Source organism: Portunus trituberculatus, chromosome 50, assembly GCF_017591435.1.
Source record: "Portunus trituberculatus isolate SZX2019 chromosome 50, ASM1759143v1, whole genome shotgun sequence".
Taxonomy (NCBI): Eukaryota; Metazoa; Arthropoda; class Malacostraca; order Decapoda; family Portunidae; genus Portunus; species Portunus trituberculatus.
The window spans coordinates 4,809,291-4,823,170 of NC_059304.1; the positions used below are offsets into that span (position 1 = coordinate 4,809,291).

Sequence of the window (13,880 nt, forward strand, 5' to 3'; positions counted from 1 at the left end):
CACCATCTCTCTGTCCAGTCTGTTCCATATATCTATCACTCTATGGGGGAAGCTGTAGTTGTCTTTTGTGAGTTTTAGTCTTTAGTTTATGACCTTAAATATTTAGGATATTGTAAGCTATTGGTTGTCTTTGAAGTATTTACCTTGTTGTATTGATATGATAATCCAAATATCTTACTTATGTGTTTTTAGGGGTTCAGATTTTCCTGTATAATCTTTAGTCTTCATTATTTTTTCCTCTCCCATCAAATAGTTCCATACCGGTCTTCTCTTACTCTTTCCTAGTTCAATTACATGACATTTGTTGACACTAAACTCCAATTTCCACTTGTTGCTCCACTCATAGATCTTGTTTATATCTTTCTGTAACAGCAAACAGTCCTCCCTGGTTTTGATAACTCTTAGCAGCTTTGCATCATCACCAAACATATTAATATAACTGATTACCCTAATGTGAATGTCGTTTACATAAATCTGAAACATAATGGGCCATGGCTAACACTGACCCTTGTGGCACCCCAAGATGAGTAAGTATCTCTGATCACAGTTCTCATTTCCTATCCTTCAAATAATCTCTTGTCCATTGGAGCAAGGTTCCTCACAGTCCTTCTATGTTCTCTAGTTTCCAAAGTAGTCTTCCATGCGGGACTTTATCAAAAGGCTTTTTTATGTCCAGGTATTCTGTGTCCACTATACGTCTCTGCTTTCCAGTCCTTCTGTAACTCTCGAGTAGAAGCTTAATAAGTTTGATACACATGACTTCCGTGTCCTGAACCCAAATTGTCTTTTCAATATGACTTGTTCTTCTTCCAGATGTTTAACCCATTTTTCTTTGATAATGATTTCACACAACTTCCCCAAAACACTTCTAAGTGACACTGGTCTGTAGGTTAGTGGTTAAGTTGCCTTTCCTCTTTTAAATATCAGTATTACATTAGCTCTCTTCCATTCTAGTGGAACTTTCCCTTCATTTAGTGAACTTGTAATTACTTCCCAAATTGGTGTGTGTGTGTGTGTGTGTGTGTGTGTGTGTGTGTGTGTGTTTATGTGTTTGTGTATTTACCTAGTTGTAGTTTTACAGGACCTGGGCTTTATGCTGGTGTGGCCCTGTCTCCATATCTACACTTATCCAATTTTTCTTTAAAACTATGCACACTCATTGCTGACACCACTTCTTCACCCAAACTGTTCCACGTCTCAACACATCTTTGCGGGAAACTCAATTTTTTAACATCTCTCAGGCATCTTCCCTTCCTCAGCTTTTTACTATGCAATCTTGTTGTTTGAATGTCATATTTTTCTCTCAGTCTAACCTAACCTTGTAATTTTATTTATTTATTGATTTATTTTTAACTAACCTAACCAAACATTTGCAGGTCCGCAGAAAACGACACGCCGATTTATTTGAAGTGAAGGACAGAGATTAAAACGGCCTTGAAAAACACCACACCTGTTTTGTCCACCGCCATCACCACCTTCTCCCAGATCAAGGACAAACTGTATTACAGACTCACACATAAGGAAGAGGTGCGTGTGAGTGTGTTTGGGTGTGTTTGGATGCGTTTGGGTGTGTTTTGGGTCTGTTTGGGTGTGTTTTGAGGTGTTTTGAGTGTGTTTTGAGTGTTTTGGGGTTCTTGGGTGCATTTGAGGTGTGTTTTGAGGTGTTTTGGATGTGTTTTGAGTTTGTTTTGATGTGTTTTGGCATGTTTGAGTGTGTTTGGGTGTGTTTGAGTGTGTTTGGGTGTGTTTTGAGTGTGTTTCGTGTGTTTTTGATGCATTTGAATGTGTTTTTGGATATTATAAGTGTTTGGTTGCAATTTTGGGTGTGGTTCAGCGTGTGTTATGATGCTAATGTGTTTTAAGCTAACCTACCACCCAAGACTCTCTCTCTCTCTCTCTCTCTCTCTCTCTCTCTCTCTCTCTCTTCTCTCTCTCTCTCTCTCTCTCTCTCTCTCTCTCTCTCTCTCTCTCTCTCTCTCTCTCTCTCTCTCTCTCTCTCTCTCTCTCTCTCTCTCTCTCTCTCTCTCTCTCTCTCTCTCTCTCTCTCTCTCTCTCTCTCTCTCTCAGTGATGAAGTTTGTGGTGGAGCATGTGAGCAGATTGGGGAGCTAGGCAGGCTGGGTGGTCTCTGCAGCCAGCCTGATAGTATCCACACCACTCCACTCTCCCTTATTCCCACCAAGGAGGCAGTGCACCACATCTCATGCAGGTAAGGTTGTGTGTGTGTGTGTGTGTGTGTGTGTTTGTGTGTGTGTGCAATGAAACAGTTTATGAAACTTTGTAATGAAGAAAAGATGAAGTGATTGAATAGTAAGATGTACAGATTCTCAGTTTTTCTGTGAACTTTGTGTCTGTCAAAGATGAATGTGATCAATCTGTGTGTTATTGATTTCTTTGTGGAGGCATCTCTGTCACAGGAGGAAGGAGAGATGAGTGGCTGACTTGTATTTATTTGTTAGGAGTTGGTGAGTGCAGTTTGTGTGTGTTTGTGAGTGGTGGTGTTTATCAGTAAGGAGGGCTGAGTGGCTGAGTTGCACATCTTCCCTGTGTGTTAATGAGTGCAATGACGGTTTGTTTCCCCCACAGGACGTACTGCACCGGTGGCGAGGCGTCGAGGAAGCACCTCTTTGTGTTCCTGCCCACCACTTTACTGAACACATGAAGGTGCTCCAGAGTTTCAAGAAGGGTGGCACACACACTTTGCTGCACTACAAGTAAGGCAAACAAGTTGTCAAGTAGTAGTTATTTTGACATTGTCGCCAGTGTTTCTCGCCCCCATCTGCTTACTCGGTACAATCTGTCTTTGTATGAAGTAATCTTTGCATGTTTGGGGGGAGTTCCACTCACACAGTATTGTTAGATTGGGTGGAATCAAAAGCTTTTCATGTAATCAACTCCTCTCCTCTGACTGACTGACTGTCTGCAGCCTCTTTCTCACTGCCAAAATATTGCATCTTTTTTTTATCTTATCACCATTTTCATGCTAACTGCTCTACTGATCTTGCTAAGTGCATACGTCCCCTCCTCCTGCAGCCTTGCTGCACAAGGCTTTCTTCTTCCTCTCATCCCTGTTCTGTCCAACTCTCTAATACAAGAGTTAACCAGTACTCTCAACCATTCAGACCTTTCTCTGGTAAACTCTGGAATTCCCTACATGCTTCTGTATTTCCATCTTTGTACAACTTGATGTTTTTAATAGGGAGATTTCAAGACATGCTAATTCTGTACCAATCTTTTAGTGAACTTGAAATTCAAGTGGGCTTCTTCTTTAACTTTTGTTGCCTTGGCTAGTTGCCCTCTTGCATGAAAAAAAAAAAAAAAAAAATAGTGTGGCTTTGCTTTGCTGGGTTTTTGATCTACCTTCCTGTATCAGAAATGTGATTACAAATGAGCAGTTTTCACAATTTCTGATTGATAAGATGACTTGAAGGTAATTGATCACTAAACATGATCTTTTGTTGACTCCTTTCTTTTGTTGCAGGCTTTTGGGAGGTCCAGCGGCACACTGCACACTTCTTTCCTAAACGTGTGTGCAGAGTGCAAGACAGAGTGGCAAGGATGGAGGATGCATCAACATTCACAGCATCATTGGTTCATGCTTTTTTTCTTTTTTTGTGTGTGTGTGTGTGGAAAGAAGTGCACACAGTTTTAACCGAAGGATTATATGTGTGTGTGTGTGTGTATGGGCAGCTTTATGGGCAAGTGTGCCAGTCATTCCTTGAATTCAATGTTTTTCATTTAGGGAAAAATTGTTGTATATAATTAGGTTTATAGACATTTTTGAGTGGGAATGTTTAGACTGATTAAATAGTAAGTTTCTCTACTTTGTAGAGCTTTGCTGTTACTGTTCTGTGTAAGGTTTCAAGGGCCGTATTCTACAAACCATCATAGCTAGTGATGTGATTGTAGACAAAATGGTGCATTTTAGACACAAGTCCCTCAATGACAGGCTCTCACCTTGTGACTCGTCATAAGTGCCAAGACAGGGTTCAGTCTGTTGTAGCGCTGCCAACCACTGTCTTAAAACTCTTCTCAGCATGGTGAGAGCTTGTTTTTATGTACCATGGCATGATCCCCGACAGTTTTTGATATTGATTAATGATAAATATCTGTAATGATGGCTAAATAATGTCCTTTGATGGAGTGAGTAATTTATCATTATAGATAACTGCCAAGAGGGTGCGATCAGTTTTCCAAAAACTCAAACAAACCTTGCTCTGAGTGGCTTGCATGTGTCATGTGTCATGTGTCAGGCTGTTGGGCATAATCTTCTGTTTGTCATGTTTCTTTTGTTTGGATACACAGTCTTACTATGATGTCAAAATAATTAGAATTGTAGAAATTATGTCAAGGATCTATTTCTTTGTATACATATATAAAGTTGACAAGTGATGAGCCCAAAGACCAGCAGTGGAGTGACGGTCAGGCATTCAGTGAGACCTGAGGCTGACTGTGTAGAATACGGCCCCAGAATGATAGTCTGTGTTTTGTGTATTTATGGTGACAATGTAGTGTTGCAAGGGACAACATGCTGTTTGAGACCAAAGCCATTGTGTAAGAAATCATTGTACAGAGTTGATAGTTCCTCCTAGACTTTGCAATGAAATTGCTGTCAAAATACTATTATGTTATTGTATTCATTTTTTTAATGTTATATTAGACAAATGTATGGATGACCTGTTCATACAGAGACTGCTGCCGTGTATGTGCAGGCCTCATGGTCCATCTTGCAACTTTCCTAATTTTTTTCTCTAATACTTTGTAAGGTGAAAATATTCCCAGACTAAAAAATATAAAATTGTCCCAAGTTAGAAATTGCAGAAATTATTCTAAGTTGAAATATAAAAATTGTTGTATGTTGCAAGTTGTTAAAATTTTCCTAGCTGTTCAAATTCTAGTGTTGCTTTGTAAAAATATCCTAGCTGTTCAAATTCTAGTGTTGCTTTGTAAAAATTTTCTAAGTCGAAAGTTTTGGTAGAGTTTTTATCAGAATTGTGTAAAAATTTTCTAGTTGAAATTTGTAGTTTTCTAGCTGTACAAATTCTGGTGTTACACTGTAAAATTTTTCTAAGTTGAAAGTTTTGGTGGAGTTTTCAGAGTTGTGTAAAAAATGTGTTGATTGAATAAAAGTGAAGGAAGGGAGACTCTTCAATGTATTTTTAACCCAAATATACATCTGCTCTTTCTCCGGAGACTCTTCGGAGTATTTATGACTTAGCACAGTTTTTGAGGCTGTTTTGCAGGGATTTTTTGCTGCTTTTTAGCAATTTTTCAGCATTTTTGGGCAGTTTTTGCAGGGAATTGCCATTTTTTGCTGCTTTTTAGCAATTTTTCAGCATTTTGGGGCAGTTTTGCAGGGAATTTTCCCACTTTGCTGCTTTTCAGGAGCAGTTTTGTAAGGACTGGTTTTTCAGTTATATTCTTTTAACTGGTTTTTCAGTATTCTTTTAACTATTTCCTACTGCTTTTGAGCTTTTTTAGGCATTTCACTGAGAATTGGCCCAATTGAGTGAGTATCTCAGGGTTCTTTGATATGTTGAATGGTTAACTTGATAGAAAGGATTACTCACTTTGTGACAAGCTGTATGTAGTATTATATTGTGGGGCTTAACAAGGGGGAGGCTTGAGTTTAGATTTTAACTGAGGTGAGTGAGGTAAGGTTAAGCTCCAGAGCAAGTCTGGTTATGTTTATTTCATAAACGGTTCCTATAAAAAAAAAAAAAAAATGGAATTAAAGCAATATCAATTTTCTTATTATGATTTATTATTAGTACTAACAGCAGTCATGTGGGTCCATCACAGAACATAAGGAATAACAACATTACACATGTGGGCATATTCACATTAGATGGAAGGAATAATAAATAACATTACAAGAGTGATTGGCAACATGTATTGGTTAGGTTAGATGAAGCAAGGCAGTCTGTCCTGTCCTCCCTCCCTCCCTGGATGACGCAGCAACATGTATTGGTTAGGTTAGATGAAGCAAGGCTGTCCTGTCCTGTCCTCCCTCCCTGGATGACGCCGAGTGTTGCCAGGTCAGAGCTGGTGAGAGGCAGGGTCCAATCCCTCCATGAAAGGCGCAGACAGTTTGTGTCTTCCAGTGCAAGAAGAGCCAGTTTCCTGCCGCAGGTTGAGGGTGTTAGGACACGCTGGTTTGGTTCTCCCTCCAGTAGTGGCAGGACCTGTAAAAAATAATTTTACCTTTACACTTTAATCATGAACAACCTTGTCCTCAAATGTAGGACAGGTGTGGTGTGGTGTGGTGTGGTGTGACCGCCCTGTAAATGTTTAGTGGATTCCATTTTACTCACCGCAAGTTATCTCCAATCCTCTTTATTAAAGTATTCCTTAAAAAAGTAATTCCTTAAAAAAAAGTAATTCCTTAAAAAAAAGTAATTCCTTAAAAAAAAGGTAATTCCTTAAAAAAAAGTAATTCCTTAAAAAATATATATATTCCTCATTCTCTTCTGATAACGAACGTTCGAGTTTTGCTTGTAACACCGTTATATTACCTTTTAACACCAAGACAGAACCAGGATTAAAAAAGAGACCCTGGACAGAACAGTTCCTGATAGCCTGTACGCCTCATGGAGGCGGTGAAACGGCCCGGCCCATACCTGTGCCGAACCACACGCCTCCTCGGTCTGCGTCACCTTCTGAAGAGAGTGAAACACATGCGCCTCCACGAAGTTGGTAATGCGCAGTTGCGCAGTTGTAGGGACGCCTGTGCCAGATTTGTGGCGGGTCGTGCTCCACCTCCTGACTGACGCCCGAGACTTGCTTGCTCCATGTTTAGGGGATGGCCGGCATGACCCGACCTTGTCCCTCGTCGTATACACCGCCCCTTGTTGTACACTCCTGCAACAAGAAAGTCACCAATCAATCAAGAAACATCTGCTGTCATTAATTCCTCTTTAATGACTAATCCAAGACCTCTGATATAGGGACAAATTGCACAGTATGATCAGAGTGACTTGCCTCAAATTCAATGCAACTGCGTATATTACTGATGGAACTAACTAGCGTATGGTGCTGCACCTAGCTAGTGCACCACAACACCCGAAAATTATTACTCGACTGCTCTTACACTTACTGCACCAGTGACTAGTGGTACACTGCACCATATAGTGAGTAGTGGTGTACCTCACGTGCACCACAACACCCATGAAATAATTACTCTATTGTTCCTACACTTACTGCACCAGATAATGAAAACTATGGGTAATTGAACATCCACAGAATATTGTGGCACTGTCCCAAGAAACAGTCCCACGCGATCGCCTCGATTCCCGGCTCCCACTTCGCAGCAGCGCAGCTCCTCCACCCACCTGATTTGACGTCACAAGAGAAATATGGTTCATAATTTTGTTTTTGCGCATGGCTTCCTCGAGACATGGCATGTATTTCAAGGATTACGCAAGGGTAAAAAGGTTGAGAAACCATATTCTCTATGTATTTCCATTTTTTCTCTCTCTCTCTCTCTCTCTCTCTCCATTTTTCATATTCGTTTTCATTCTCTCTCTCTCTCTCTCTCTCTCTCTCTCTCTCTCTCTCTCTCTCTCTCTCTCTCTCTCTCTCATGAAGCCACTCTGACCAATAGCGTGGCTTCACATATGCGACGTCAAATCACCAGGGTAGAGGAGCTGCGAAGTGGAAGCAGGGAATCGAGGCGATCGCACGAGACTTTATCGGGGACACTGTCCATATAAATGGTTACTACACAGCCATTTCGAAGCTTTTACACAACAAAAGCCTTACTCATTCATAAACTATTAAAGAAACTGGGGTGCCGTGACGTTAAAGCACGATCACTTGTTTGATGCTTTACATATAAAATGGCACACTGGTTCACAACACATACGAAACTGGGGCCGAAACGTCACGTTACCCAACAACTCTCACACAACTCCTTATCCCACTACCCTAACAACCCTACACGTAGCTCATGCCAAAGTTCGTGACCGCTTAGCCTACATCTGCGCCACCGCTCAGTGAGGGGAAGCCGAGATACACTAAGGGAGACCCAAGAGCCACTAAAAGCACCCTTCAGCCTTGCTATCAATGCACACCAAAGCCACGAGTTATGAGCATGTGCTGCGTTCAACAAACAGGTTACAACTTCCCATTAATAGAACACTACGTGTTATTTTATTACGGAATGGCAACTTAATGCATATTAAGTGTTACCAAATAACCAAATTGATATTCAGAAATACACTTTAAACAAGAAATACTCTATAAACAAACCGTTCCACGAAGTGCCAGGCAACACTTCCTATCATCTGAAATACATCTCGTTCATGAGAAACGGGCAAAGGTCCTTCACTACACACGGACACACGCCAACACCACCACTGTACAGTGTACAACATACCTTCCCGACATACAACAGGAACACCACCAAACCAACACCTTACAACGAGGCAGAGGACAGACACACTTCTCGGCGCACACACGACTCACCTCCACGATGCCAACACAAGAAATCGTCCCGATGTCCCTCATTGCTTTCCGCTTCACCTCCTCCTCCTCCCTCCCTTGTTTGCAGTAAAGACACTTAATAACTAACTAGCCACTCTCGGTGAGCATCGTTCTATGTAAGCATTGTTACCTTAGTCTAAGCCGGTGGTTACCCACGCCACGTAGGTCCCAACCCTCCTCACTCACGTCACACTAATTTACATAAATTTATGTCTAGCCATTCATCTATCTGTCTGTCTAACTAATTATCTATCTACCTATCTATCACACACACACACACACACACACACACACACACACACACACACACACACATAATAATAACAATAATAGTAACAATGGTAATGATAATAATAGAAATAGATTATATATATATATATATATATATATATATATATATATATATATATATATATATATATATATATATATATATATATATATTATCATTACCATTATTACTATTATTGTTGTTGTTATTATTATTATTATTATTATTATTATTATTATTATTATTATTATTATTGTTATTATTATTATTATCATTGTTATAATTGTTATCAATACCATCATTATTATCATCATTATTATTATCATAGTTATTATTATTGTTATCATTATCATTGTTAACAATATTATCATTACTATTATTGATATTATTATTATTATTATTATTATTATTATGAAGCACATAGGCTACATACAGGCATGACGCGTTAATAATATTGTCAATTCTCTTGTAAAGAAAGTTATTGACTGCAATATTGCATACAATGTCATTAATGTGAAGAAACTTGCTAGTGGTGACTTAGTAGTTCAAACCCTTAACGTAAATCAAGTCAAATCACTTTTGAAACTCCGGTTCATTCATGACATCGAGATCGAGGCTTCGATTCCAGTCTCCATGAATTCGTGTCGGGGAGTCGCTTCCCACCGCGATTTTGTGGATATGGAACAGACCGAGATTGTCGATTGCATGACTGATCAGGATGTCATTGAAGCTAGAAAGATCACTAAGATGGTTGATGGTACCAGAAGGAGCACAGCATCAGTCATTTTCACCTTCAGTGCTACTATATAAGTTGCCAAAGTCGTAGCGGGTGGGCCTTGAGATAGGAGGTACCACAAAAAGTATCCCCTTTAGCCCAGAAATTCCCGTGAAAAGCCCACAAGGTATAAAAAAAGAAAAGAGGGTTCATGTAGGGTACGAGTCGGACATTCCAGTATACGCGGGAATGAACAGGCTGACAGTCTAGCTCGGTCTGCTGCAGAGCTCGAGGGAGCGTGGAACCTCCATCGGGATCTGCAGTCATGTCTCTCAGTTGTTAAATCATCAGCGAAACTCCTGTGGCAGAGTCACTGGAACAACCTCCACTTCCACACCATCAAACCCATCCTGGGCGAGTGGGCCTCCTCCAGTCGCCCCACATGGCGAGAGGAGGTGGTCCTCGCACGCCTCAGGATGGGCTGCACCCTCCCCACCCACATGCTCCCCTACATAGTCAACACCTTCCCACCACAGTGTTCCACCTGTAATGTCACCCTCTCTGTCGAACACATCCTGCTTCACTGTGTGCGTTATCGTGAGGAGAGGCGGCCCTTGGCAGCGTATTGCCAGAGTCACGGCCTCTCGTGGTCGATAGACTGATGATTTACCTGACTGAGACCAATTTAATCAGAGTTATGATTTATGTGTATATATTATGCTATCTATTTTGCACTCTGTAAATATATGTATATATATATATATATATATATATATATATATATATATATATATATATATATATATATATATATATATATATATATATATATATCAGTCTTGCGTGATGTAATGTGAATGTTTTCCCTTCATGTGTATATGCAATACGTAGTGATGCTGTGTGATTGTGAGTTATCCCTCCCTTCCCCATGCCCTGACAAAAGGACAATAGTTTGAGATAGGTATAGGATCCCTGTATGAATGAAGCGTGTATGAAAGTAAGTGTGATGTACATAATGTTAATATTTGTATGAAAGTAAGTGTGATGTACATAATGTTAATATTTAAAAATAAGTAAAATAAGTAAACAAAATAAATAAATAAATTACAATAAAAAATCATCTTAAATTAAATTAACAAAAAAAAAAAATAGATCAAATAAGAATCACCCACGGCAGGGTGATGGCAAAAAAAAAAAAAAAAAAAAATCGGGCTGAGTGGAGTAGTAGTAGGCAGGTCGTGTTCTGGGGACCTAGCCTGGGTTAAAATCCTTTGGTTCTTTTCCTTTCAAAAAACACAGTAAAAAAAAAAAAAAAAATCACGTTAGTGTCATATATATTATTTTCCTCTGCTAAACCTCATTATAGTTTTGGTCTCGGTGGCCGGTGCTGCACTGCTACCAGAAAAATTGGCGGCAACAGTCAAAACTAAAATGACAAAAATCTCTCAGCCGGAGACAGGTGTCATCTTAGAGTAGACGGACTCTATTGTAGTGACAGTGATCCTACTGCCATCACACACACACACACACACACACACACACACACACACACACACACACACCACTGAGTGACACTGGCTTCTTTCAACTTACAAGTTGTAACTTTTCTGGCGACAGGCGTCAGCGTGGTACCACGGCCGCGGCCCGCGAGTGAAAGGATTACGAACAAAATAAAAAAAAATAACAGCTACTTGTACTTTTTCTTTGCTAAACAGAAGAAAGAAAAAAAATATTGTAGTTGCCGTATCGAGAAAATTGTGAGAAACGGCCGATAGGGCGTGTCACCATTATCACCGTCTACTTCTTTCACTAACCCCGCAGCCTCGCTCAACCTACGTAACCTCTGCCGCTGTCTTTCTTTCTCTCTTTGTTTCTACATACATTGGTGCATTTCCGAACTTATTTCCGGAATTATTACAACTTTTGTTCCACACCACCACTCAGTGGAGGAATTCTGATTTGTTGGCGTCCAGACACGTTCCCGCTCCGCTTCAAGCTCGCCCTATGGCCACCTTCAAAGCCAAGCTAAGGCAGTTATTTACAATATAAATAAGTATTTCTTTAGAGAGAGAGAGAGAGAGAGAGAGAGAGAGAGAGAGAGAGAGAGAGAGAGAGAGAGAGAGAGAGAGAGAGAGAGACTTAATCCCTTCAGTATCATGATAAATTTTCGTATTCATTCTGTTTACTATTTGGTGCTTTTATACAGCTTCATAAACTCACGTGGGGATTGAAATAGTGGAGACTGGACAGTAATCTTCTGACCTCCATAGACTCTTCCTAATACAAATAAGATCATCTAATCATACCCAAAACTCATAGTGAGAGGAAAAGATGTTTCTGAATACCGGCGAAAACCACACGACAAACTAACAAACTTCAAACCTTCATGGAAACGTCTCTCAGGCTGGTCTCGCCACGTCCTGAGGGGCTGAGAATGGCACTGCAGTTGATGAGAAGGTCCAGTGCCTTGCCATGGGTCTGCTGTATGTGTTGAGCGGCTGCCTGCACTGCCCCCTCACTCGTCACATCAAGCTGCACTACGTCAATGAGGCTTGGGTGTTCCGACTGCAGGGAAGGACAGAGAATAAAGGTACAGTTCTAATGCTTTTAAATAAGTTAGGTTTAAAATGTGTTAGATTAGGGTAGGTTGGAGTGAAGACTAGAGGTACAGTTGTAATGTTTTTAAATAGATTAGGTAAGATTTAAAATGTATTAGATTAGGTTAGCTTAGAGTGAAGACTAAAGGTACAGTTCTAATGTTTTTTTAAATAGGCATTAATAGGAATGATAAATGATTAGATAGAAGGAAGTTGTGGTGTTGGGTAGCTGTCGGGACAGTACAGCCACGAAGGTGAAGGTTCTTCATAGAAACACGTACTAACTGGAGTATGTGGATTCAAGCAGAGGAACACAGTGAAAGCCTTGGAAGGACCCCCCGTACGCCTGCCTGCCTTGGAGACGCCAGCAAGACTGAGGCTTACGTAGGGTTGCCAGGCGTATGATAATCAGAGGTACAGGGAATACATATGATATAATATATTACATTACATACCCACACCTCCCTCCCCCCTCACGAACATCATATTCCCTGTTCCTGCTGCAGCCCATGACCACACCGACCTTATCCCAGCGGAGAGACACAGGGTCCTGGATGCGGACTGTGGCTCCAATGCACAGCTTGGGGAGGGGCCTGGCGTGCTGGTCATAGTGAGCCTGCACCTGTGCAGCTCGGGCGGCAGCGCGGCGGTCTTTCATAGTCCTGTCTATCACTACTCCTAAATCCTTTCCTTCCTCTACTGCCTCTAGCCAACATCCCTCCATCTCATAGTTAAAGTTTGTGTTGTCTTTACCTAAATGCATAACCTGACACTTATCAGAATTAAACTCCATCTGCCACCTGTCTGCCCATGCTATCAGCCTGTCCAGGTCTCGTTGTATTCTGTAATTGTCCTTTTCACCCTGTACTGCACATGCTATCTTAGTATCATCTGCAAACTTTGATACTTTGCTACTAATTCCTAAATCTAAATCGTTAATGTACACCAAGAAAAGAAGAGGTCCTAGCACTGATCCTTGGGGTACCCACTAACCACTTCCTTCCACTCAGACATTGCCCCATTTAATACTACTCTCTGTTTCCTATCAGAAAGCCATTCACTAATCCAGTCAACTAACCTACCCCCCTATCCCATGTAGTCTCAATTTGTACACTAGCCTCCTATGCGGTACCTTATCAAACGCCTTGCTAAAATCTAGATATATAACATCTATGCTATTTCCATCATCTAACTCCTTGGTAATATATTCTAAGATATCGAGCAAATTTGTAAGACAGGACCTCCTGATCTAAAGCCATGTTGGGTATCTCTAATTAATCTATTCTCATTTAAATGCTCCCAAATACTACCCTTAATGATTTTCTCTAGTATCTTACATACTATACTAGTTAAACTGATCGGTCTATAATTATTCGCATCATCCTTCCTACCTTTTTAAATATTGGAGTAACATTAGCTAACTTCCAGTCCTGAGGTATCTCAGCAAACCTAAGTGATCTTTCAAAGATTAACTTAAGTGCTTCAGAAATACTGTCGCATTCCTCCATCTTGGTATGCCAGTCCGCGGAGAAGGACTCTGGGTGGGCAGGGACGCAGGACCCTATATAGAGAAACCAAAGTAAAAGTAGTTTTCAGCTTTTTTTCCACGAAAATACAGAAATGCAGACAAAATGCATGAATACAGACTATTTGTTTAAGGAACTGAAATATGTCAAAATTTGGTTATTTTAATGTTTTCCAGCATTTTATGCACCAAAACTCAGAAAGGCAAACAAACCACTATATTTGTTAAAACGTCGCATTTATGTGATTTTAAGGTTTTATGAAAAAAAAATCATGCGTTTTGCATGCAT

The 13,880-nt window shown here is 40.4% G+C and overlaps 1 protein-coding gene across 1 annotated transcript; it reads right to left on the reverse strand.

The window, feature by feature from the left end:
- Positions 1 to 5,745: 5,745 nt before the first annotated feature.
- Positions 5,746 to 12,724, reverse strand: LOC123499675. The gene is made up of 4 exons (XM_045248052.1): positions 12,590 to 12,724; positions 11,852 to 12,034; positions 6,620 to 6,860; positions 5,746 to 6,184 (listed from the first exon to the last, which is right to left on the reverse strand). Exons 1-3 carry the CDS (start codon positions 12,722 to 12,724, stop codon positions 6,795 to 6,797), a joined length of 384 nt encoding a protein of 127 aa, XP_045103987.1. The 3' UTR covers positions 5,746 to 6,184; positions 6,620 to 6,794.
- Positions 12,725 to 13,880: the final 1,156 nt, after the last annotated feature.

What these genes read in the sequence shown, in the direction of transcription:
- LOC123499675 (XM_045248052.1), bottom strand. Translation starts at nt 12,724, where the DNA reads ATGAAAGACCGCCGCGCTGCCGCCCGAGCTGCACAGGTGCAGGCTCAC. An exon ending in TGTCTCTCCGCTGGGATAAG is followed by an intron (nt 12,035 to 12,589) that starts GTCGGTGTGGTC and finishes CCTTCCCTGCAG; the next exon opens with TCGGAACACCCAAGCCTCAT. An exon ending in TGAGAGACGTTTCCATGAAG is followed by an intron (nt 6,861 to 11,851) that starts GTTTGAAGTTTG and finishes TTCTTGTTGCAG; the next exon opens with GAGTGTACAACAAGGGGCGG.